Source organism: Anabas testudineus, chromosome 14 (assembly GCF_900324465.2).
Source record: "Anabas testudineus chromosome 14, fAnaTes1.2, whole genome shotgun sequence".
NCBI classification, from domain to species: Eukaryota; Metazoa; Chordata; class Actinopteri; order Anabantiformes; family Anabantidae; genus Anabas; species Anabas testudineus.
The window spans coordinates 2751286-2775924 of NC_046623.1; the positions used below are offsets into that span (position 1 = coordinate 2751286).

At 44.6% G+C, this 24639-nt stretch overlaps 1 protein-coding gene across 1 annotated transcript in view; it reads right to left on the reverse strand.

Annotated features, from left to right (window-relative positions):
- Positions 1 to 6120: 6120 nt before the first annotated feature.
- The window catches only part of nrip1b (nuclear receptor interacting protein 1b), a 45563-nt gene continuing 27044 nt past the window's right edge, over positions 6121 to 24639 (reverse strand). Inside the window, exon 2 of the mRNA XM_026371960.1 lies at positions 6121 to 12022. Coding sequence (XP_026227745.1) covers positions 7928 to 11563 — 3636 coding nt within the window. The 5' untranslated portion in view covers positions 11564 to 12022 and the 3' untranslated portion in view covers positions 6121 to 7927. The remainder of the gene's footprint in view (positions 12023 to 24639) is intronic.

The window sequence follows — 24639 nt, forward strand, 5'->3', positions numbered from 1 at the left end:
AAGGTTATATGTTGAAAGGCTTATTTTCAAATCAAAACATTTCAAGAAAATAAAAAATATGATCACCATATAAGATGTCATATGTGAAAATCTGTATAAAATGTTCAAATCAACCAACAATCCATTACTGGGATCCTAAGTGACAGAATCATCCCTCATATCCCTGTAGGTGACCTCAGCTCCACTGTAGCAGGTGTAATGTAAATACACAACATATGTTTTGTCATTTGTGGAAAAATTCAATACACTCAGCTGTATAATTTGTGGCCTGATTTTCGGACAGATAAAATAACGCCAACATCCAAACACTGGGCATTCAAATCTGTCAGCTGTTATTAATTCAGTGCAAGATAGAAGACAACAGTCCTCTCACGCAGAACTGGGCCATCCTTCAGATGTTCAGGAATAGCATTGTTGTAATAGTTAATGAAGCAGTCAGCATGCTTTGTTAACTTGAACTGTGTCATCTAAGTAGTACACATAAATATTAATGGGAATTGGTGGTGTTTTCAGGAGAAAGGATTCAGCCACAGTAGGAATGTAAGACAGAAGATTATAAGACAGATAAGCTGATTAGTACACATATAGGTATCAGTAGAACTGGACATAAAATCTGTAATTCCATTTTATATACAAAAATGCAAGGAGTCCATAGCCTGAGAGCTTGATTCAGCTTCAACAGTAGCACTTTGTTGTAGCATTCAGGTTTTATACCAGCAGGTGGCGGCATCTTCCTTTGGACCTCCTGTCTCCTCTATGATAGATGTACACAATAGCAGCAGGAATGTGGAAAAGGAAATGAATCACGAAAATGATTCCACTTGGTAAACCAAGTAGCATTATAAATCACAAAGTCTGTTTCCAATTTTCTGCAGTGCACCTTAATCAATATCCTATAGGTCAGTGTGCAGCATGCTAACACATCAACCGACCACCGGTGCGTGAGCGTGCGTGCGTGAGGAGCCTAAACACCCCGAGTGTCTCTTAGCACAGGGCCCTTGGGTCTGAGCAGACCACGTCACACAGCTTGACCTCGAGGCAGGAGGTAGAGCTGTCAGGAAACTAATCAGAAAATAAGTTGATGAATCAATTGGCAAAGTCAAACAGTAGCTGCTGCAGTCAGAAGAGATCCTTGGCTGACAAGCTGATATTTAAAGAGCTCAGACTTGTTTGTCGAAGATCAAAAAGGATCCTGAAAGTGAGCCTGAGGGCTGTATAATAATAGCTCCATTCACACCAGGACAGTTAAAATCCCGGCTGCTCTCCGTCTGATTCAGTAATCCACAAAGAATGTAAGGTAGCGCACGTCATGACTGTACTTTCATATACATTTAGAAAATCAAACGTATCAAACATCAAGAAATAAACTAGAGTTTATTTGTCTTAAGAGTACAGTTGAATGCAGATTCTCGGACAGGGGAATAAAATGGCAGTCTAAGGGTGGATACAGATACCAACGTGGGGATGCTGTATGAACTGTGGGGCTCCTTTTGCAGGCTATACTGTACACTGTGGCTCACTTTTAATATTCAATTTAAACATGTGCACACAAAGGTGCACTTAAGTGCTTTAGCTAGAAGTTCTGGTTTGATTATTACATCATTTCAGCCAAACACACTGCTACAATAAGTAGGTAGTCCTCTCCCCTAGGATGCTCTTTTTTTTTTAAACCAAATGTCTCCCACCACCGCGCCTTCTGTGGTCTCCCAAAAAAGACCTTCTGCAAACAAACCACACTGAGTCGACTGCATGCAGACACTGCACGCGCATTATTTTATCTTTTTTTTTTTTTTATTTCTTGCATTGCATCCATGGTCATCTCCTCTGTGCTGCCCTCTGGAGCCTGTCAGTGCACTTGCCAGCTTTTACTCGGGGGGTTTTAGAGACAGGCCAGGCTCCAAAGCTGCAGATGGGCTCTGTAGAGTTATTGTGAATAAAGCATTTTTATCATTATTATTATTATCTAAGGACTTAGAGCAATTAAGTGACTGATAATCTGGCTGACAAAGCATCATCCACAGACCACTGTGCTGGTCACGTTACTGTATGAAATTGAATTGTGATTGTTATGGGCGTAGTCTATAACATAATGGCTTTAAATCCAAATGAGTTGGCAGAGTCACTGTGAAATTTGATATGTGCGAGTCCAGTTCCTCCATGTTTAAAGGCACAAAGAATGCAACCTTTTGGTTATGGTCAATTACACGTACCTTTAATGACAAAGTCTCTAATATAAGATTGGTTTACACAGAGATAAAAAGGAAATGCAAGTCAGACATGGATAGAAAGACAAAAGCTAACCTAACTGGAGATAGTAGGTTATGAATCAATATATCGATCAAATTCTCAAAGTCTCTTTTCAGATCAAACTCAAATAGTCTTCCAGCACTGCTGACTTATAATTTCCCAACAGGATATTTATCTGTCAAAACATGCAACCATAAAAACTGATGTGTCAACTGAAAGCAGCTTTCCACATGCTGAAGCTCGGGGCCACGAGAGGTCTTGGTCTTCATTAAACAAGATAAGCCACAGTGCATCCAGGGGAAATAACTGTGTCACAGAGATTTTAGTTGCTGATCCTCGTGTTTCATCTCGCGTACAGGCGCAAATGTCTATAACAGATGCTAATGTAAGAAACAGCAAACTGTACCCACGGCATCACAGCAGGGTAGATGGTCAGTGAATCTATAGCTTTGTCACACAGTTAGATGACAGTATTCTGATACATCAGCTCTCTCTGATAGGAACATCACAGCACCCACTCAGCAGGGTTACACTTGGCGTGCTTTGTCCTAAACGGCCCGCAGCCTCTGCAGCACACAAGTTGCAGACCGGTTGACACTGAGATGCACTTTCTCATTCGACTGGGGATTTTAAGGAATGTTTACTCTGAAAAGTTCACGACCCCGCAGATCAACCACAGTGTCATCGTTTCTGATGAAACATACAGGAAATCAGTGGTAAATACGTTTCCTCAAGATGTGACTTTTCACACAATTCGGTTAGAAAGCGCGCGTTAAGATGTTCACTGTTTACTCTTTCTTTCAGCCGAGGATCAGTTAAGGTCAGAGACGGGTCAAGAGTGAAATTAATCAGCTCTGAAAAACTTCACTGACCACAGAGGGGATTTGCCGCTATCCTCATCAATCAAATCCTCCAGATGTACAAGCAGGCGTGTGTGTGTGTAAAGACTTACGAGGAGAACGCTCCCACTCCTGAGAAGATCTGCAGAGGCAGGAGACGTTGGCAGACAGGAGGTTGACACTGCTGGTTCTCCCTAGCCGGTTTGTAAAACATTTACCCTCATGGTTATCTGACATGGCAAGTATCATCCATGTTCTTTCAGTGTCAGCAAAGCTCCCCCAAGCTGACAGGCTGCTCTGTGGACTACAGGGACTCTGATCATGAATATTGCATTGGGACTGTTTACATGTTTGCACATGGCCATCAGTGTGGATGCTTTACAAAGTAGCTGCCGCCGACTTTGGCAACTGTGAAACAGCTCTTGCCCTTTAATCTTGTACTTTACACCCAATAGGTTAACAGTTGATGTGAGTTTCCTTTTCCTTTGACTTATTGTTTCCACTCCCTGCACGAACTCTCTGCACACCAAGCTTATTAGTTGCTTATGACTAATTACAACAGACTGGGAGGCCGTAAGAAGCAGCAAGGGTCAAGAGGCTGTCAGGTGTGAAAGAAACGAAAAGCTGCACTGACACTCGTCATATTTACAAGAAAATAAGGACAGGGGGGAGGTGAGTGGGGAGAAAGGTGGGTGGTGCTTGTGTTGTGTGGTTTGTGTGTGGAGAACGTAGGCGAGTGGGGGTGGGGGGGGTGGGGGGGGGGGGTGTTTAATGCCACAGCTGCAGGCCAACAGTTGATCCTGTCCCCGGGAAACAGGATCAGCCAGGTCAGGGCAAGGAGGAGGACAAAAGGTCGTGACCCTGGGGGTTACGGAACAGACTTCACAAAGAGGTACATCTTCAAAAGAAAAGGCCCCGCTGCAGGAACCGGCATAAGGTTGGGAAAATAAACCAATTTGACCTCCTTTCTCAAAGCAGGAGTTTCCCCAGGTGTTCACTTCAACCTCTTTATTGTTGTCTGGCTTGAGACGCTGCTCTTGTGTATTTTATTCCTCATGCAGGCTGTGCAGTAGCACCTTAAGACAAAGTAGAGGAGAGCTCAGCTTTTTAACATACAGTATTATTCATATATTCTTCACTACTTTACTTACTGCAAATGGGCTCCCATAAAATGCTAATGGCATTGTGTGTGTGTGAGTGTGTGTGTGTGTGTGTGTGTGTGTTTACCTAACATATGAGGTCAAACCATGTGCTCAGAGTTCAAACACTTGTATGAGAAGAGGGTGACTGAACATCTGTGAGCATATTTATCACACCAATCACCATGACAACTAGTAACAAGTGTTAGCTCTGTATGGTCTCCATGTGAATAAACAAAGCTCCTAAAGAGGGAGTACCTCATTAACACTACTGAATCCTAAAATAAATGTAGTTGGTGTTTTAAACGGTTCCCATGTAGATAAATCCACAACAGAGCAGGTTAAGTGTGGCCATTTAAGTTGTTTGTCAGAGAAGAAGCATCTGTAATGTCAGGAAACACTTTGAAAAGGCCTCATATTTATGAAATGTCTGTGGTGGGACTTCCGAGTCCTTGGCCTGTAGTTGAGTCAGTGGTGGCCTGGTGTGCAGTCACATCCTTTTGGCCTTATGCTAAGATCAGGAAATCAAAGAGAAAAGCCACAGACAAACAGCCGATTGTCAAGTTTTACACCTTGACCTCAGCTTAAACTTGCGCCTCCCTCCTTTCTATTATCCACCACTTCAGCAATCAGGAGGAAATCAAGAGGTTACTGGCGGTTCAGCCTCGATAAGAATCTTGAAATGGAGAAGTTCACTGAGGGGAAAGGTTACAGGGAGTTTAAAGAGAGAGTGCAGCCAGTCATGGGGAGGATTAAATAAAAGGGAAGTCAGGGCTGGGGAACTTTTTTCAAAAGTGCACTGCAAGACAAAAAGCTGTCTGTCTGCTCACTGGACTTCATATTCAAACCCAGAGTGAGGGTTTGAACTTGTCTTCAACTTAAGGCAGTCTCACACTGCAGGCTGTTCTTCCTCAATTCATGAAAATAATCACAACACGGACATGTTTCTAGTGCCCACACAAGAATTAAGGTTTTGTATCGACTCTACAATGAGGTCTGTTTGTGGGCTTCAACTAGAAGATGTGCGCTCCACTTCGTGAGGCACATCCTTGGGCACTGAGCGTACATCTGGTGACCTGCATGTGTCCTCCCTCCTTTCAGTGTTTTCCTGTCTTTGTTAAGACTCAGCAGTGTAGGGAACAGCAGCCAACTCAGAAGCAGACATTTTGGGGCAAATACAGGACATCCTCTCACTTTACTTTAATACCCCAGAGTCTTTGATAACACAAAGTGGAGTCCTGCTTTGATGTCCCTTTTTAAATAATATTCTGTCTTGTGAGGCCCGGGTCTGATACTGTGATGTTTGAGATGTATGGTGCATTACTTCCTTGGATGTTTTAGCAGGTGTCAGTAATTTCTGTAAAGCTAACCACACGCGCCCTTTGTTTCAGATAACCAGCTAATAGTGTTATCATGTCTAATATTCTCCACCGGAAGCTAGAAAAAGAGGAACACATTCATACTAGGTCATGCATTTTAGTACTTTATTTTTGAGATATCAGTGCAAATGAACACCAAAAATGAAAACATAAAAAAATTAACTAATGTTTCAGGTCTTCACATGAAAAAATGAAACATTTTTTTTTTATATTTGCTGCTACAAATGTATTTCTTAGATGCACAATGCAGATCTATGATTGTACGTCAATCCCCCACTATAGCCCCAAGCTCTTTCACAGAGCCGTGTTAACCAGTAACAGAAAAGAAAAGGAAAAAAAAAGAAATCACAAAAAATATTCAATGCACGTTTATTTTTCACACATTTTTTTTTATCAACTTGCTCAACAGTCTGTGGTTATTTAGGGACTGTTCATATTCTAAACGAACCTCTCTGTGATAAAAAAAGACCTATTTTAAGACTTGACAATTTCCCTCATCACCAGTAGGGATACACAGGTAGTTCCCATGCGTCTGCATGCAACAGGCAGCAGTGAGGAGAGTCGGACATTATTACACAACACAGCGCAGGATAGATTATCATTTACCACATAGAGACACATGCAAAGAACAAACCAACCAAAAAAATAAAACAAAACAAAACAAAAAAAAACAATCAAAAAAACAAAAAGAAAAAACAAAAAAACAAAAAAGATGGGCATAACATCCTCTGCCTTTGTATGTACACTTGTACGCATATAATTCATATTTACATATCAGGGCATTAAAAACTAGGGTAATATCTTTTCTTAAACATTACAAAATAGTCATCTTCCATACTGAAAGTACTATTTACACAAATATATGTAACCATTGTGAAAATGTATTAATAATCGAAGAGACGTACTTCATAGGTATATGTATTAAAAAGATCACAAGACTAAATGGATAATGCAGTGTGTGAAAATAACTGAAAAGAATACAGTACAATCAAAGTAAGGAGCTAGATAGCAGATCTCCCTCAAGACACCAAAATGTCTTGGTGATTATTGGGGGGCAGGTACACATATCCAGCTGCTTTGAAAACAAAAATGTACCTGTGGTCTTCTCTTTATTTTCATGCAATTCTTTTGTCATTTTATGAGTTAAGAGACTGCCACAAAAATAAAAAAAAGAAACGTGTCCAAAAACCACAACAGTTAAGAAATTATGAAAACAAAATCACAAACTGTCAAAGTCTCAACAGATAGCAATACTGACATTTTTTTATTACATGCCATTAAATGAATCTGAAAGGGACACAGGGAGCACAGCTTCGATAGTGCAAACTCTGGGCGCCCTTTACATGAAATGAAAAGAAAAAGCCATGTGCTTTACACGCGGAAGTTTTTGTGTGCATGAAGAGTGGTGCGGGTTTACCTAGGATGATAAGAGAAGTTTCTTCGACAATGCAGCCTTTAAACTGTTGCTCTAGAAACCTGTTTACACACAGTTGCTCAACTGTAAACACCACATGCGCGCGCACACACACATACACACACACACACACACACACACACACACACACACACACACACACACACACGCACACGCGCTCTGTTGACCCATCTGTGCAAAACAGCACAGTCTGCAAACATTCAATGAATTTGCACTGTCGAATTTTGGCCTTTAAAGTTCAATTCAAACAAAAGCAAAATATAATGAGAAGTTGTTGACCATTCAAACTTCCGTTGATATATCTATTCGCACCATGAATTTGGAGGAAAAGCAAGACAACGCATTGGTCATAGACTCTCAGTGAATATACCGCAGTGTGGATGTTGTTTTCAAGGTCCTCTTTTGAATGAATATATCGCTGTACGCTGGTATAACAGACTGCTGTGACTACTCTAGGATGACTCTAGGATTTATTTAGAATCTTATCTAAAATGGATGGGACTCTGTCTGAAAATGCTCTGATGAAAAGAAAAAAAAAAAAAGTCCACTGAACTGAGCACTAACATTTTTAGCGTCATCAATAATAAATGTTGCTTGAAATGTTAATGGAATAGTGATATGTGTGCAATTCAGATACTAATAAGTGTAAAACAAGACCAAATTGACATTTTGCTCAGATAGACCTGTACCATTCCATGACCTCAGTATTTAAAAATTGAGAAAGCAATATAAGTATTCATTTGAATTTGAACTTGCTCTATTTCACAAAAAAAGTTAATAATTTTTGCATTTCTTTGTTTCATTAAACCAATTTGGCAAGTCATTAAAAAGGAAAAACAAAGAGTCAATTAATTTTCGTTTCGTATTGTTCTGTAGTTGATACAACTCCTACTCAGATGATTGGCTCAGCCCCTGGCTCTCATGGCTGTGCTTGTCATTGTGGGTCAGTGATTGCGGGGTGGAGCTCAGACTGTGTTCATAGGCATGCATGTCACTGATTGGCTCTTCTTTTACTCTGACCACAGACTGGCTTCCCTCTGCCTGATCCCTCACCTCCTTCCTCAGCTGAATGCTGCCCTTCTGCAACATGTAATACAGGATGGGGTTGGAGCGTGAGAGCCGGGGAGAGTCCGGGTTTGAGTCACAACCCTCCTCCTCCTCCTCCTCATTTTCCTGACTACTCCATCGCACTGGGCTCTCAGGCTCCTGTTTGACTAGAGTAGGAGGGTCCCGTTTTTGAGTGACAGGCCATGGAGCTTGGTGGTGACTCCAGGGGGTGCGGATAGGGCTGTCACCTGCAGGGGGGGTGGGCACTGGTCTGAAATTACTCTGAAGCCCTGAGTTGAGAGGACCATGGGGGTGCCAGCCCGGCAGGTGGAGGAAGCTGTGATTATGGGCAGACTGATTGAGAATGCTGCCGTTGGCCTTGCCGTTGGCCTGCAGGACTGAAGGACTGGGTGACCCCCGAGGCTGCTGGGACAGCTCCTTCAGGCAGTTGTCAGAGAGCAGCAGCTGTTTAAGCACATTGAAGCCTCGACTTTCTCTGGAGAGGGTTTCACTTGGAGGGCTCCTAGGTGGAGCCTCCTCCTCCTTCAGACTCCTCTGCTGGTCAGTCTCTTCCTGAACAACAGGTGAGGCAAAAATATGTGTGTTCCCACTGTCCAGTGCTCTTGGAGAGCTGGTGCTGTTCAAACTATCAGTCCGATCAGAGCAGAGGCGTCTCTTCTTAGGACTAGGGCTTGGATACTCCCTCTGTTCCTCTTTAACCTGCCTGGGCTGTGACTCAGCCTGCATAGCAGAACTGGTATAATAGGTAGCAGTCTGTTGTTTAAGCAGCTGGCTGAGTAGGCCATATTTTGCTATGACCTCTGCAGGCCGTGGTTCTGTTTTTAAGTCATGCTGAGACTCAGAGAGGAGGCTATTCTTCTCATAACCACAAGATCTCTTTCTGCCACTTAAGTCCTCAGACACAGCAGAGGATGGTCCCACCCCCTCCATGAGCTCTGTTTTGACCTTTACGTCTAAGGGGGGCCCATTGGAGCTGTCACAGATGATGGAGGTACCAGAGTTCTTCTCATAGCACCCCCCTGCCACATCCACACTTCTCCTGCCACTTCCACTGGACTTGTCTTTGCGACTGACTGTAGCAGTAGCTGAACCTGTTCCTAGAAGGAGCTGCAGCACAGTGCGCCTCTCTAGAAGGTTTTCAATCTGTGATGAAGGAGGGGAAGCTTCCTTCCGACTGAAAGGCGTGCCACTGCCTGAGGCTCCGTCAGAGAGCGGAGTGGTGGTGGTCCTGTGAATTGGAGCATTGAGCCTTTCCAACAGGGCAAGGGGCCTACTGGCATCAGGCTCTTGGCCCAGCCCTTTGTTGGAGGGGCTGGGTGAGGAAGAAGAAGCTGTGCCACACTGAGCCAGATTCTGCAACAGTTTACTGGCACTGAAGGCAGGCTCTGAAGCCTTCTCAGCAGGGAAGGTTTTAGACTTACACAAATCCAACGGGCTGGACTGAACATTAGGGGAGGGGTAGGAGTAAGGGGATAGAGCACCGCTAGGATCTCGACTAAGTGAATAGAGGGGTTGGGCAGGGGCTACAGGTCTCTCTGTGGGGCTTTTTGTCCTGGTCTCTTCCCAGGACACCTGTCCCTTCGGTTGGCTTCGAGACATGGTGGCCATGGTTATATCAAGTGGCAAATCCTGGTTACCTACACTTTTATTAACCATCTCGTTATTTCTTCGCTCAAGAAGAAGCTGCATAAGTGTGACCTTAGGGTGGGATTTTAGGTCTGGACTCATTTCAGGCTCCTTATTCTTAGACAGTTTTGATGCTGATGGCTCTGGTTTCCACTTGTTTATTAAAGATTCTGTTAGTTTATCGAGGGAGGAGGTAGAAATAGAAGAAGAGGAAGAAATAGCACTGGAAACAGAAGAGACAACAGTAGAGGATGGAGAAAAGGTTGTGGTGGAGGGTTGAAAAGAAGCTTGAGGAGAGAATGTCACTGGGGTGGAGGAAAACACAGTGGTGGAAGAAGAGAGAGTAGAGGTGGAAGAAGAGAGGGAGGAGGAGAGGGTAGTTGTTTTGGGCCCTGTGTCTTGTGTATTGGCCCGGTTTCTCATAGAGAGGTCAATGGGAGAGCAACTTGAGTAGGAACTTTCTGCATCACTGCTGTCCTTGGTCAGGCTCCTCTCCTGGGTGGAACACTCACTGTCTGATGTGACTGAAGAGGAGCCGCTTGGTGGCAGAATGCCACAACTGTCCTCCACGTGCCCATTCTTGGTCAGTTGCTTCTGGTTGTTGTGGTTGTTGAGTAACAGCAACAGTAAGCTGCTGCATGTCTGGGGTGGGCGGGTTGGTCGGGAGTCAAAGCCTCGCTTCTCCCTAGGTGGCTGGCTGTGAGTGTGGCTTGGAGCATGTGGGGGGGTGGCTGGGGAGCTTTGGCTGTGTCCGCGCAGCAAAGAGGGGCTCTGTGGACTTGACAGGGCTGTTCGAGAGAGTGCTGTTGACATTGTGGTTGTTGTTGTCATTCCATTTTGGGTTGTTAAGGAGCTTAGTGTGTCTGGGGCTCCAGGCAGAGTCCCTCCCACACTAGGTGGCCTTTTGTCCTGGCCATGCTGTTGGTTTGCCATAGCAGCTAGTCTCTCACTGGCAGATCTTCCTGAGAGCTGAGCTTTGAGTGCATGCTCTCTAGAGTACTGCTGCAAATGGGCTTCACTGGACAGCAGCAGGGCCAGTTGACTGCAGGCCACACTGGGTTTGGGGGAAGGTGCAGGACTTGAACGAATTTTTACCATGTTGGCCACCGCTTTCAGACGCTCTGCACATGACACTGAATCAGAAGCTGTAGGTGCAGAGGGAGGTGTAGCGCTGTGTGCTGACCGAGGCGATTCTGGGGGTCTGTCCTGATTATGTGCCCGGCGGCTGTAAGGTGTGTTGCTGTGATTTTGAAGTTTGCTCTTCCTCATCAGTCCCTTCAAGCGACTGGAGGCTGTTCCATACATAGGAAGTGGCTCTTTGTCTGCAGGTGGTGCCTTGGATGGAGAGGAACACTCACTGGGGGGCTTATTAGAGTGCTGAGACATTGCCACACTCTGAAGCCGCGAGCTGAATGACTGTAGCAAGGAAGCCAACAGCGTGCTTTCCCCAGCATGCGGAGATCCCTCTAGTGCTCCGTTTTGCAGACCTCCTGCTTGGCCATTCAGCTCCACGGGGGGTGAACTCAGCCGCTGGTTCCCCGGATCATTCCAGGCACCAGAGCGCAGTAAGCGGGCCTTCTTCAGGTGCTGTGAAGAACCTAGTGTGGGCCCGTTGGTTCCAGCTTTGGGAGCTGTGGGACCATGGTTAGGCAGTTGGTAGGGTCCGCCCACCTTGTCACCCTGTTCCTGGTTGCTGTGGGCTGCCTCAGACCTCCCGCTTGCCGTGGCCCCAGGCCCGGCCACCACTGGATGCATAAGTAAACCTTCCAGATAAGTTAGAACAGCTGAATCCTTGTGTGTCTCAGGGCCAGGCTCCTCCCCATGAGTCATGTTCAATACTAGGATTCCCTCGTATGGTTCAGTACTGCTACTGGAAAACAAATGTCCACTAGGTCATCTGGTTGTTAGTGACATGTACTTCCAAATACAAAAAAAAAAGAGGGCAGGCAATTGCACAGTGAAAGTGAAGTGGGCTGAAGGATGCACTGGCTAGATGTAATCCCTCTTCGTAGTGGGCACAGTCAGTACTGTGGTATAACTGCAACCATGTTTGGAGGCAATCTGGGCCAGGTGGGCCTCCCAGGCATTGTTGAATGCCTTTAAACACTGTAGGATCCCAGAAGGCCCAGCTCCAGGCTTATGTGAGTAACAAGCGAGGAGTCAGCGGGATTTCACCACAAAGATGTTGACACATTCCGTGGCTATGGATGTTTTGGATGTCTGTCCTAAAGGCCTGGCTGTAGTTCTGTCAGTGGTGGCTTTCAGCTTTGCAGATCTCACATGGGGGACCTATGGGAATGAAAGAGAAAAGAAGGGGGGGGGGGGGGGGGGGGGGGGGGGCAGAGATGGTTGGGTGGAGAAAAAGAGGAGAAAAAGGAGAGACTGTATGAGAAGCAGGGATTTGCACAGCACTATATCACATTCATTTCACCACCTTGTCTGCCATCTCTGTTACTTAGCAACATTTCAGATTGACTGCACACAGCTCCTTCTCCTCTCTGCACTCTCCCCTCACTGCCACGGAACAGACGACAAATGTAGATTAGGCCTGATTGGATCCAAATTGAAAATTCAAGCCCACTACCTTGAAAACATTAAGGTCTTGTGCTGTAAGCCCCTCACAGCGGTGTCTTTCAAAAGTGAAGGGCCTTCTGAGAGCTGTGAATAATTTCTTATGCAGCTTGTCATTTCAGTGGATTATCCCCCCTACCACCTCCTGCTCCTTATGCAATTCAGCAGCATCTCACACAACGCAACCCTCGGTCTACATAAAGCAAGAGCCACCCACCCACTCACCCACATGGATACAAGTAAGCATTTAAGCCTTCATGCCTAGACACAAGCAGAAATATGTGCATGAAGATGTGCATACTGTGCAGCCATACTATGTTTCACGACTCCATTACCTTTACTAATACCTGAAAAAGCAGTGCACTTTTTTTAGGCTGAATTGTTTTTACATCAGAAAACAAGAGTAAAACCTGAATGGACCTGATGTGATGTGAGATGTGTTTACAAGTACAGTACAAAAAACAGTGGAGAATATACACACAGCAAGGATATAGCTAACAGACAAGCTGTACTTGACTCTGAAGTGTGTGTGTGTATTGAGGGGTGGGGGTGGCTTAAGGATCAGGTGCACCTGTCACACCACACTATTGTCAGGAGGGCAGAGCCAGTGACACTAGGGTGAGCATTGTGCCAGTTGCCTTGACAGTGTCAGTGGCGCTGCCCTGGGAGACCTCTGGTCTGAACCCTGTCAGCGTGGTATCCGTGGATACAGGACACCTCCGACAGTCCTGGCCGCATCCCATAAAGGTTAATTAATACAGAGTTTCCACCTCGGCTCAGCTGCGGTCCGTGTCCTTTCCTGATGCTGTCCTCACCTTTGGTGTCCGCTGAGTGGACCAACATAGGAGGTCATGCAACAGGACAGCAGCCCTTGATTATGACGAAAGGCCATGGTAACACACACAGCCACCAGCCTAAATACTTCACAGAGAGCAGCAGCAGGGGCCAAAAACAACAAGGCAGCAGGCTTCTAATCAGGCTAAAATCCATCCTCGTGGCCAAGGTCCACAAGTTGTCATGACAGTAACAACAAGGCAAGGGCACTTTTAATGCCACCTTGAAAATGAACTAGGATTAGAAGCTGGATTTATGTTGATCAGTGTGAAATTATGTCTGAGTAGGAGTCAGGAGAAAACAATCAGATCAATTTAAATATCTGTTCTAACCAAAAGGTCCACAGGTTGATGGGACTCTCCAGAGTGTGAGCATTACATAGACTAGAATACTGTAACTGAGATAGGCCCATCAGCATCAATTATAGTTCAAGGCCATCTTTAAGCTGTTGACCTAAATCTGACAACAACAAAAGCCAACCTGGTCACACTGGGCCATCTGACGTCTGCTGTCATGCTAATCTTAGATGCTCCGGATTAGGGCTATTTTCCCGCCAGTGGGCTTAACGCAGTTATAATAAAATGCCCTGTAACAACATCCGCACAGTAAAAATGCACATGTTTACCTTCAACTTCGTTTGACATAGCATCTAATATGCCATGATACAGCCCCCCAAGTTAGGGAGAGGCAAAAATGGAAATGAAAGAGAAACACTGACACGGTTTCAACATGGGAAATTCTATTAATCTCTGTGCTGCTGGCAGCGAACCTTTAGAATTACAGTTGACCTTGTCTGTGTTTTTGCCCAAAGAATTTTCAATAAAGAGCAGGCAAGGCAGCATGGGGACACAATGACACTGCACAATGCTAGTTTATATACAAGAGCTACTGCATTCACTATCTCACATAAAGTATGAACTGCTCTTTAAACAAAGTGGGGACCTTCAGGCTCTTGAGAGACATGTAATGACAGAGCCAGTGTCAAAAAGCCCTGCTACAGCAAGGGCAAGAAAAAATATGTTCTCCTCGGTGACAGAGCTCTGTTAACAAATAAATGACCTTAATGCAGGGAGAGCTGTCCTCCATACCAAGCCCCTAAAGCATATAGCCCTCCTCCTTTCGCCTCCTGGAATGTGTGATGTGTGCATTACTATTACATTATCTCCCCTGGTGTATACATTGAATATGACCTTACACATCTGTTAACATGTCATCTCATTGGTGGTGGCACCCAAAAAGCCTGACCTCCACCCCCCCACTCCTCACCATGGAACATCGCAGCACCAATGAGCTGCTGTACGGTGTCTGTGGTGATTATCCATTATCCTTGACAATGTCAGCCAATGACAGAGCAGGCCCCATTCTAAAGTGATTTTTACCCCTACATTCGGCCACGTACATGTGAGAGGGAGGGCTGAAAGCTTCATCATCCTCTGGCTGCCTGAGTCTTCATCTATTTCTCTCTCGGTTTCTCTCCTCTTGTACTTAAAAGACACCAGGAACAGGAAAGGTCACTGCACTCCCGGCTGCTTCCTCAGATACATGGAATTAAGTTCGATATAAAAATGTGTCAATGCAGATGTCATGGATTAGATCTCAAAACGTGACCTTCATTTCCTTTGACAACCTCCAGATTACACCCCCGCCCGCCATCAGCTGACACACGCAGGCACGAACACACTCCCTGGTTACGCCGCCTATTTTATCTTTAAAAAAGTGAGTTCCTAAATGACCTTCATTGTCAGGAATGGTAATCCATTCAAGCCATTTAAAATGTATGAGACCAAACAAAAGAATTAAAAAGGGGAAGAGCCAAAGGAGAGGCAGTTAAAGTCAAGGTCATCCATGCCGCCAAGGCTTTTGCACTTGATGCAACAGCTGGTGTCCATGCAAAGCTCAGGGCGTTAATAAAAAGTGACAATGTTGCCCGAGTGGTGTGTATTACTAATGTCTGACACCAGCCTGGCAGATGTGTTCTCCTAGCATTTAAGGGGAGTCAAGGTTAAAGGAATTTAAAAGGAGAGGCGATGCCTAAACACTATTATATCATGTAATCTGCAGCCCAACCCTGCTGCACATACTCAACGGGGTAGCTCACTTACACATGCGGCGTGACCGCTATTTGTAAATTCAATATGCCCTGACATGATTAAATAAGACAAAACATAAGCTACCTGACCAAATGCAGTTGTTCCAAGGCTTTCACAAGTGAACGAGTGCACCGGGCGAAAGTTGAATTAAAAGCTCTCGTTCACCTTGAGAGAGGTAAACAAGAGAATAACATGCTATCGAACAGCGGGAGAGCTAGAGCAAGAAAATGTCAATCAGGACAAAATAACACTGAAATGCAATACACAGACACATGCACGCCCACACAATGAGAACTAGGGCACTCTGACCCACTTCTTAGGATGCATTGACCAAACAAGTCATGCATAGCACACACACCCCCATGTGCACACAGAAAACTGGTGGATGCATCCCACATAAAGGAAATGTGATACATGACTGCAAAAAAGTCAGACTTGTGTTAAATAGCACATGTGATACATAGAGGGGAAAAAAATCAGCCAGAGCATTTGAATGTGAGTGAATGCAACCATTTCAGACTTGCACAAAATGGGACCAGAGTGCTTAAGTTCTTGGACTGCATCTGGCCTTGGATGAGGGGTGTGTGGGCGGATTTTCACTTCATCTGTAGTCATCAGTACAAAGAGTTCTTGGGGTTGAGAGAGATCATAGAGGAATTCATGCACACTGATGAGTCATCTAAGCGGTTCAGAGCCCAGCTGACTGACAGAGGACCCGGCTAAACTAGCCCATGCAATGATGATACCACTGCACTGTATCACAGACAAGCACGGTCTCTCCTCTTACCTTCCATGCCCACGCTGGCATATGATGTGCTTACAAAAATGTTTGTGTCCATAGTAAATATTTGTGTGCCATTTGAAAGACCCACCCAAGGGCCATTTCCTGAGTGGCTGAGAATTAGTGCATCAATTAAATACAAACACACACATTCCTTCTTAATGAGCCGTGGCTGCAATCAATCTATACCTGATTCATTTCTATTGGGCTCCGAGGTAATCTTCTGCTTGCATCGTCTGTCCAAAATGGTGCTCATTTCCCTCTCGAAACAACAGGCATTTTCCATTTGTAAACACTGGTGCTGGAAATAGGAACAGCTGATTGCCCCATGGCCAGCACGCCAAAAGGCAGAGCTAGGCTCTTGAAACAGACTGCAGTGGGGATGTCTGAGGGAAATGGGCCACTTTGCAATTGAGATCAAATGTCCCACAGTCAGGCTGCCCTGAAAGCTGGATAAAACCAGCTAAAAACCTTGGCCTTTAATGAATTATTCCCATAATATCCTTGGCATCAGCCCTAAGAAGACTATTGCTGTGAGTCAGCAAGATGTCTGCCTTTATTGGGTTAAAAGAGTGCTGCTCTCTTTCCTTTCTTTTTACTCAGAGTAATTTGGAATGGGCTGGACTAATATCTAGTGTGATGGAGGCCTAAGTGACAGAAAAAGAAGAGGACATGTCTCCGTTATCATTTTGCATTTCATAATGCTCCCATTGACCTACTTTCTAGTTTTTAAATCATTCTAATGCCTGCTCTAAGGGAGGCTGGAGAATGATAACACAGACTACAACAAGCTGTGAAGGGATGTTCCATTAAAACCACCAAAAACACTAACTTTGGAGCACCCTGGTTGGAATAGTTGCTGTGCATGCTGCAAGACATGCACTGCCAAAAAAAACAAAACAAAAAAACATATGCTTGCCATCCCATTGCCTTAAAGGACCTTGTACCAACCTGCCCACTGTTGTTACACAACTTGGAGAGGACCAAAGTGTGACGCTCTAAAACAGGCAAACGCAGCTATTTAAGTTAGAAGGATCATGCTAATTCTTTTTTCCAGCAGGACGCTAAACAGAACCAAGCTGAACCAGTTATTGAGCTCAGACAACTTAATATCAATATACTGAAGGTACAGTATATATACTATGTTCAGAAAATACACTTAAATGTTTCTTTATCATCATTGTTACACAAAATAACACAACAACAACAACAGGTTGGGGTCTAAATTCCACATTCACTACCTCTGCTTACATGCATGGTCATGTGGACAGAGACGGAAACAGGGGTGAAGCGGGATGGCAGTAAAGTAGTGACCCATGATACACTAAAGCTGCGACACTACTTTGGACTTCTGTTCAAAATACAAATAATAAAAACATGAATGTTTATGACTAAAGATGTCAAAAGCCAAACATAAGCCAGTGTTATCTGTTGTGTGAGGGAGAACAGAGAGAAGAAGCTGACATGTTATTGCAAATAGACTCTGGACACAATTTTATGTGTCGTTAGAAAGACAACATAAAACTTTCACTGCCACTCATTTGACACATTTTACTGTGTATGAACCAGAGCACTGTTGAAAGGTAACCGCATATCACCAAAAAAAGTTATAACACACTGTAATATATGTAATTATTCTCCAATCAACAGTTGGATTAAACCTCTATTTTTGAGTCACTGTTCAGTCCAGAAAGCTATTTTCTTGTTTTGTTTTTGTTTGGGGCCTTTGGAAACACAGATGACCTTCAGAACCGTTACACCCCTACAATAGACACAAGTAAGACAATTACAAAGCCTCTTTTTGCTTTGTGATAATAAAATTCTATCCAGCATCACATGTCAAGTTCTCTGGTTAATTCCTTGTCCACAAGATAATGAGTTTTTTTCTCGATCACCATAATTTCCAGCTGAACCACAGATAAATCCAAAACCTACTAACACACTTTATTTAGCCCGACCTTCAACTTTCATAAAAGCCACTTAACTGCCAACATACACGTACAGTGGTCTGTACTTCCTACTAGCAGTGTCACACAACAGTAGACAAGTGAGGCCCTCACAATATGGTAAGTCAGACGTGTCAGCAGGTGTCACCCACACACTTGGATCACTGGTGAGAACCACCTAATTATGCTGAAATAATAAACCTACTTCTGCATTTAGACTAGATTCTTTTTGAAAAAGGTGGATTAGATAAGACTGCTCTTAATCAACTGTGAATGGTCACATTCACACAGTGAATAAAGGGTTCATGATTTGGGCCAAGCAGGTGACAGCCAATGAATTTAAAATTGCTCGCAGTGACCACTGACTATTGACAACACAGTGCACGTAACTGACTGATCAGTGTAATTGGCTTTGAATTTAAATGTCACTATGAAACAACAGTCCTGGGTTAAAACATAGTGTATTACAGGCCTCAGAAGACAAAAGTAGAGAAGCAGATATAGGGGGACAGATGTATTGTTTTATCTGTATTTACTGGCAGAACTCAAACTACTGCTGGTGTACTAACTAAGCAGAGGTTAATTGCAATTAATTGGTTTCACCAGGCAGCCTAGGTGTAATTAGTGCATGTCGGTGCAGCTCGAATGAAAACCAGCAGGACACTGACCAGAGCAGACTTGAACCCATCACTTTGAATAAATAGTGTTGATAGAAATTATGCACCAGCAAATTAAAAAAATGTGAACTTTCACATTTTCTTTTTTCATTTTTCGTGCTTTAAAATTGATCTGGTTGCATTGGCAGTAGCCATGAGAAGCGCACTAATTGTCAGCCTAGATGCAGACAAGCTTGGGGGCCGAGGCTTGCAGAAAATGAGTCTGTCTTCCCTCAGTCAGTCACTGACTATTAAACCAGACAGAGAGAGATGGACAAGGCCAGCACACAACTGCCACCCGCCTATTATTTCTCTGTAATGAAGGAGATCGCGAGGAAAGAGAAAACTATTCGGTGGTAAATGTAGAAAAAAGTGCTCGACAGAGTCAGAAAAAATCCACACTAAGCTATATGCTAACAAACCTATTCTGCTGTGGTTGGGAGGTGAATGCAGACACACATCATGCTCCCGTACCTTGTCATCCTTAGCTGTGGAGGCTGATACAGGTAAAGTGCAGTAATCAATTTGCTCTACTGGCAGGAGTGCTCCTTTAGAATACTAATCAGGCTTCCGCCCTCCCTTCTTCTCTCCTTCTTGCCATCCCTGCGCCGTTGCCCCCCTTTGCCTTTCTCCTTCCTCGTTCACCTTTCTCATGACTTGACACCACATCCCCCACACCTCCCCACCACCAGTGCCCCAGACCTGACCAAATGCTAAAGGAGGGCGGGCTGTCTTCTGCACAGATAACTGCTGCCACTAATCAAGCCTACGTGCACCGGGGCGTGGGATTAAAAGAGCTTGCACAGCTTGACTCGGGCACTGAATGGTGTTTGCGCGCGCGCACGCACGCACGCACGCATGCACACACACATGAGGTCAAAATAAAAACCTATAGGGAAGCCGGTAGCATCTCGTCCTAGAAACGCACACGTACACACGAGCCTCAGACAAGCAAACAGCACAACAAGGTCAACTTAAAAGCTGATGTTAGGTGAACATTCTTGGGCTATAAAAGAACACACAAAAGAAGATTAGATCTAAATTTACTCGGCCAGTCAAAACGCGACTCAGTGGTGAGCCACCCATCTCTATCTCTCAGAACACATGTCACGCAGGGAGCTGCAGTGTTGTGTGCATCTAAAGCGAAAAAGGGGAACAAACTCGACTGTGAATTGACAGGGCCTTAATTCCTGTTCGTTTTTCATTTGGAGAGACGGCTTACAAGGGGGGGTCTCTACACCATATCAAACACATAACGTAGTTGCCTGGAGGCTGTAACAAAGTGTCCTCAATGTTACACTGCGCACTCATACACACGTGTGTGTGTGTGTGTATGTGTGTGTGTGTGTGTGTGTGTGTGTGTATGTGTGTGTGTGAGAGAGAGAGAGAGAGAGAGAGAGAGAACGCCACCCTATGCATCAGCAGGGATATTTCATTATGTACATAACGAGTGCCATTAATCGCTCTTAACAAGAGGACACAACCTCACCTTGGCACTCTCACACTCACAGCAGGAAGGTGGTGGTGGTGGTGGGGACCAGGGCATGGAAATATCTATAGTGCACGCAAGAAATTAAAATTCACCACACTAAAGGATCTGCCGCCTCCTTTTGACCGACCACATCGGGGCCCGGGGGTGTGTCGAGGCAAGCCAGCAGCCATATAGAAGCTGCTCGTCTGATGGACACATAAAAACACATAAAAAGTAAAAGCTAAGAAAAAAAAGAGAGGAGCGTATGAAGAGGGGTGGAAGTGAGGAAATAAATATATAAAGAAAAGTCTATGTGTGTGTGTTGGGGGGGCGGGGGGGATGCCGCAGTGGCTGTTGCCGGTGGGGGCTCATGCCCTTGACATACTGACACAAGTGGAGGCAGGAGGTGGGTGTGTGTGTGTGTGTGTGTGTGTGGGGGGTGCTGTCATGTGACACTGCTGTCATTCACCTGATCACCTGCCTGCCCACCCAGCGACATTGCAACCCCCCCATTGCAATATCCTGCCCACCTTCATGCAACCTCATCCTCTGCTGACCTGTCGCCACTTGCCCCCCTATGCCAACCCCACCCCTCCCCTACCCTTCCACCTATACCCACCCACCCCTCTGCGGGCCTAGCACACCGCCCCTCCCCCTCCCCCGCGGCTGTGCAGCAAGGTCAGGCGGGTCACCGTGTCCTCATCTGTAATCCGCTGCCATTCGTCAGCAGCCCCGGCCCAGGCTGGAGGAGAGAGAGGAGAGGCAGGCACTCCGACGAGGGGAGAATGCCCAATTAGGCAGCTGTCACACACACACACACACACACACACACACACACACACACACAGCTCGGCACAGCAGAGCAGGAGAGAGAAAGAGAGGAAGAGAGAAGAGAGAGAGGGAGGGAGGCTGCAGAATCAGCCTACTGTCCATAGACAGGGGAGGATTGAGGGGTGTACATGAATCCTTGCAGCTGTGAGTGTCTGTGTATTGTTTTGGTGTGTGTGTGTGTGTGTGTGTGTGTGTGTGTGGAGCAGTTGTGGGGGTCAAATACAGTTTAGACATGTATGACTACTATCTGTGGCATGTCAACAGGAGTGGCAGCAGGGTGTGCAGACTTTTGAGGATACAGTAGTTAAATGAAATTTTATGACAGGGCAACTATTCTTATCTCACAAACGAAACGAGTGCCGAGTATTCCGCTAAGTACCTCTCTTATCTGCAAGCACAAGATTGATGAGATGATCAGGGAGAAGTGGCTGGGTGCTACTGGGGACAGAAACACACCACGGGGCAAGCTCTGTCTAATGGCCAGTTGGCCATTTAAACAAATCCAAAGGCCAGGTCAACATGTACCCAGACAGAGTGGACTGTGGACGGAAGGGGTAGCGTCACACTGAAATTATTTACAGCCTCAGACTAACAGCAGATATCAAATGGGTGACAAATATCCCATAATTGGATCATTCATCACCAGCGAACACATCTGTTTTGAGTAATGGGAAAACTAATCAGCAAAAATGATACAGGGACGACTCCACGCCAGGCACCAGGAAGATTTATGCTGGAGCAATTCAGGACTCAAGCCTGTACCTATTGATTGTTTAGTCTAAATGCTTTTACGTTTAATCAAGTGAAAGAGTCAAAATGGTTCTATGCCAGCTGGGTGATGAACAGGTGTAATCGAACCCCCCGGGGTCTGGGGCACAGCGGGGTTTTTTAGCCGCTCAGAGGAGACTCTTTGCTTTCCTCGGTTCCATCTTAAATGTCAAAGTTCATGTGGGTTCAGTGGAGCTTCAAATCCAGCTTTGAGTGGTTAGTGTTCAAAAGGATTGCGTCACAAGTGTGAGGAACACTTATCCGGTAAATCCTGTCTGAGTCGAAAGTATAGTTCATAGGGTCTTAGTCTAGATCTCGTACAGGCTGGATACACATACTCCTCTACTACAGGTGTCTTGGGTAAGCCCGCCCTTCCCCGCTAGACAGTCCACTTCCACACACACACAAAATGGAAGGGAGGACCCTGCAGGCAGAGGAGAGATGTCCTGTTACATTAATATAGTTAGAGCATGCGAAGAGGATAAACAGTGAAATCCCCTGAGCAACACTCTGCAGAAATGACTTTCTCTCCTGCAAATTGAATGTCAATTTATTATTCATTCAGAGTATAACAGATTACATTTTTACTTTTTGTACATTGCAGTTACCAATTCTAGTAACTACAGACAGACCGGCCTGTCCAGGACATGTTACCTTGGTGCAGGAGCTTGATGTTGGGAGGACGGAGCTACAGCCTGTACCAACAGACTCGCAGAGCGCTGTGTGAGGTCACAGAGCTACAGTGAACTGTTGTGGTCAGTACATTCCCACCAAATTATAGGTCTGCCATCTCGTTAAGCCACAACGTCTTGTTTTGTGTTTCTACATGTGTTAAATAGAAAATGATGGCGTGTGGGTGTGGAGGGTTTGGAGCTGTTTAAAAGGCCTCGTTGACAGACCTGGCCTGAGTAACAACAACACAGTAATGAGTAACACATTATTTTTGCTGCTGAGTAATGAATTCAGTTACATATTTACTTTATCAATTAGTTACATGTACTATATGTGCCTGTATATTAACAAATAGTATTTCTATTTGTCTTGAATTCTAGAAAAACCTTTTAATGAATAAAAAACAATACAAGCCTAAAATGTTAGTACACTACAGTACACACCCACTTGTGTTGTGCAACTCCCCTGGCACTCTGTAATACTCCTTTTTCACAACATAGCACTTTGAACTTTGACCTATGCACTCTGCAAATGATCGTAACTGTGATCCAATGCTAAACTCTGGAACAATGCAGCAGGGAAAGGAATATTGTGACTATGTAAGATACTACATACGTTCATTAAGAACCCCTCCCACCCCCTGACACACATACGCACTACAAGTCTTCATGGAAATACAATTTCTGTCAGGCTCTATCACTGCTAGGCTCCACCCATCCCTGTGATTGTTATTATAATGACTCAGTGTTTTGTCGGCCAGTTCTTGCTCCATTCTTCCAGCACTGAAAAGTACCTAAAGTGCTCCCAAACTCTAAAGATTGTAATCTGTGATGTCATATTGATGCATAGCCTGAAGCAGCTCCATTAGTGGCCTGGGAGACAGACTTAGTGGACTCATGCAATGTCTGCTTGTACTTTTACATCTACGAGGAAATTTAGATGATAGCAGGGCTATTAGTTCTGTTCCAGAAAACATGTCCTTATCTCCGTCCAAAAGTCATTCTCCATTATTTTCACCTTGTATGTCTTTTCCAATTTGTTGTGTATTGGTGTGAAAATCATAGCTGGTAGGAGGTGTTCCTTGCTTCTTGGATATATTAAAAAAAACCAAAGTACTGCAGGGGAATAACATATGGACAAAGCTAAATTCCACTGCATACACTACTCATTAGATATTAACACTCTTGCATATTTTCCATGCAACAGGTCAGAGGTCAAGGTCAGCTATAGCACAGACTCTGAAGAGGAGCTGGTAGTGATCCAGTTCAGCGTAGCATAAAGTAGTGTATGCTACACTGAACTCAGGTCGTCAGCGTAAAGGACAATCTCTTAACACATTTCATGACTCTTGCTGCACTAAGTGCAACCCTGGTTTGTACTGCACGGCTGTGTGCTGTTGTAGGACAAGGCAACGTTCACACCACTGCGCAGCCACGGTGTAACATGCCCTGCAAGCCGACACCTGATTGACCAGCAAACACATGACGACAGTGTAAACAAAAAGCAGACGAGCAAGTCAGCCCATGGATAGTATATACAGCACTACAATGTATTCTCTGTACTCACAGTATGCCTGGATGAACTCTGTTTACTTTGTATTATGACAGAGGAACATGAAAGGAAGTTGAGACCACTTTTGATAGTTTTAACATTTGCAAACATACAGTTTTACCTGTTTAATAACAATATTCTGGTTGCTAAAAATACAAATATAAAATGTTTATATTTTCAAATATAAACATTTTAGAAAATGTGCATAAAATAGCCTAGTGGCTAGCATGCACAGTGATTGGTTATTATCGTGCACTTTAAGTGATGAATACATAGAGAGCTTATTACTGTCTGAAAGTGAATTATGGTAGGTCCATGCTTTAAGAAAAGTCTGCTCATAATAATAAATGTAACTTTAAACAAGTATATCACAACTTCCTGTATTTAATTTATACTTGATTTTGTCATAATGTATCATATATTTAACATATATGACACAAAGCTACATATAGACATGTTGATCTGTCACCATAAGAAAAAGCCTGTGTTATTGATAACAACAAAGACATGAACAACGACAGAGTGACAGCCAGCCAGCATGCACGATACCAGCATCCAGGAACTAATGCATCTATGTGGAACTTAACCATCATTCATTTTATTGTGTACACCTCTGCTCTTCTCGCTGTGACATGTCAGGGCTGTCACTGGCTCCCAGTCTGCATCCCCACTGACCTCACCATGAGTATACCGTACATCTGATTAAATGCCACAGTGAACCAAGTAACAACACTT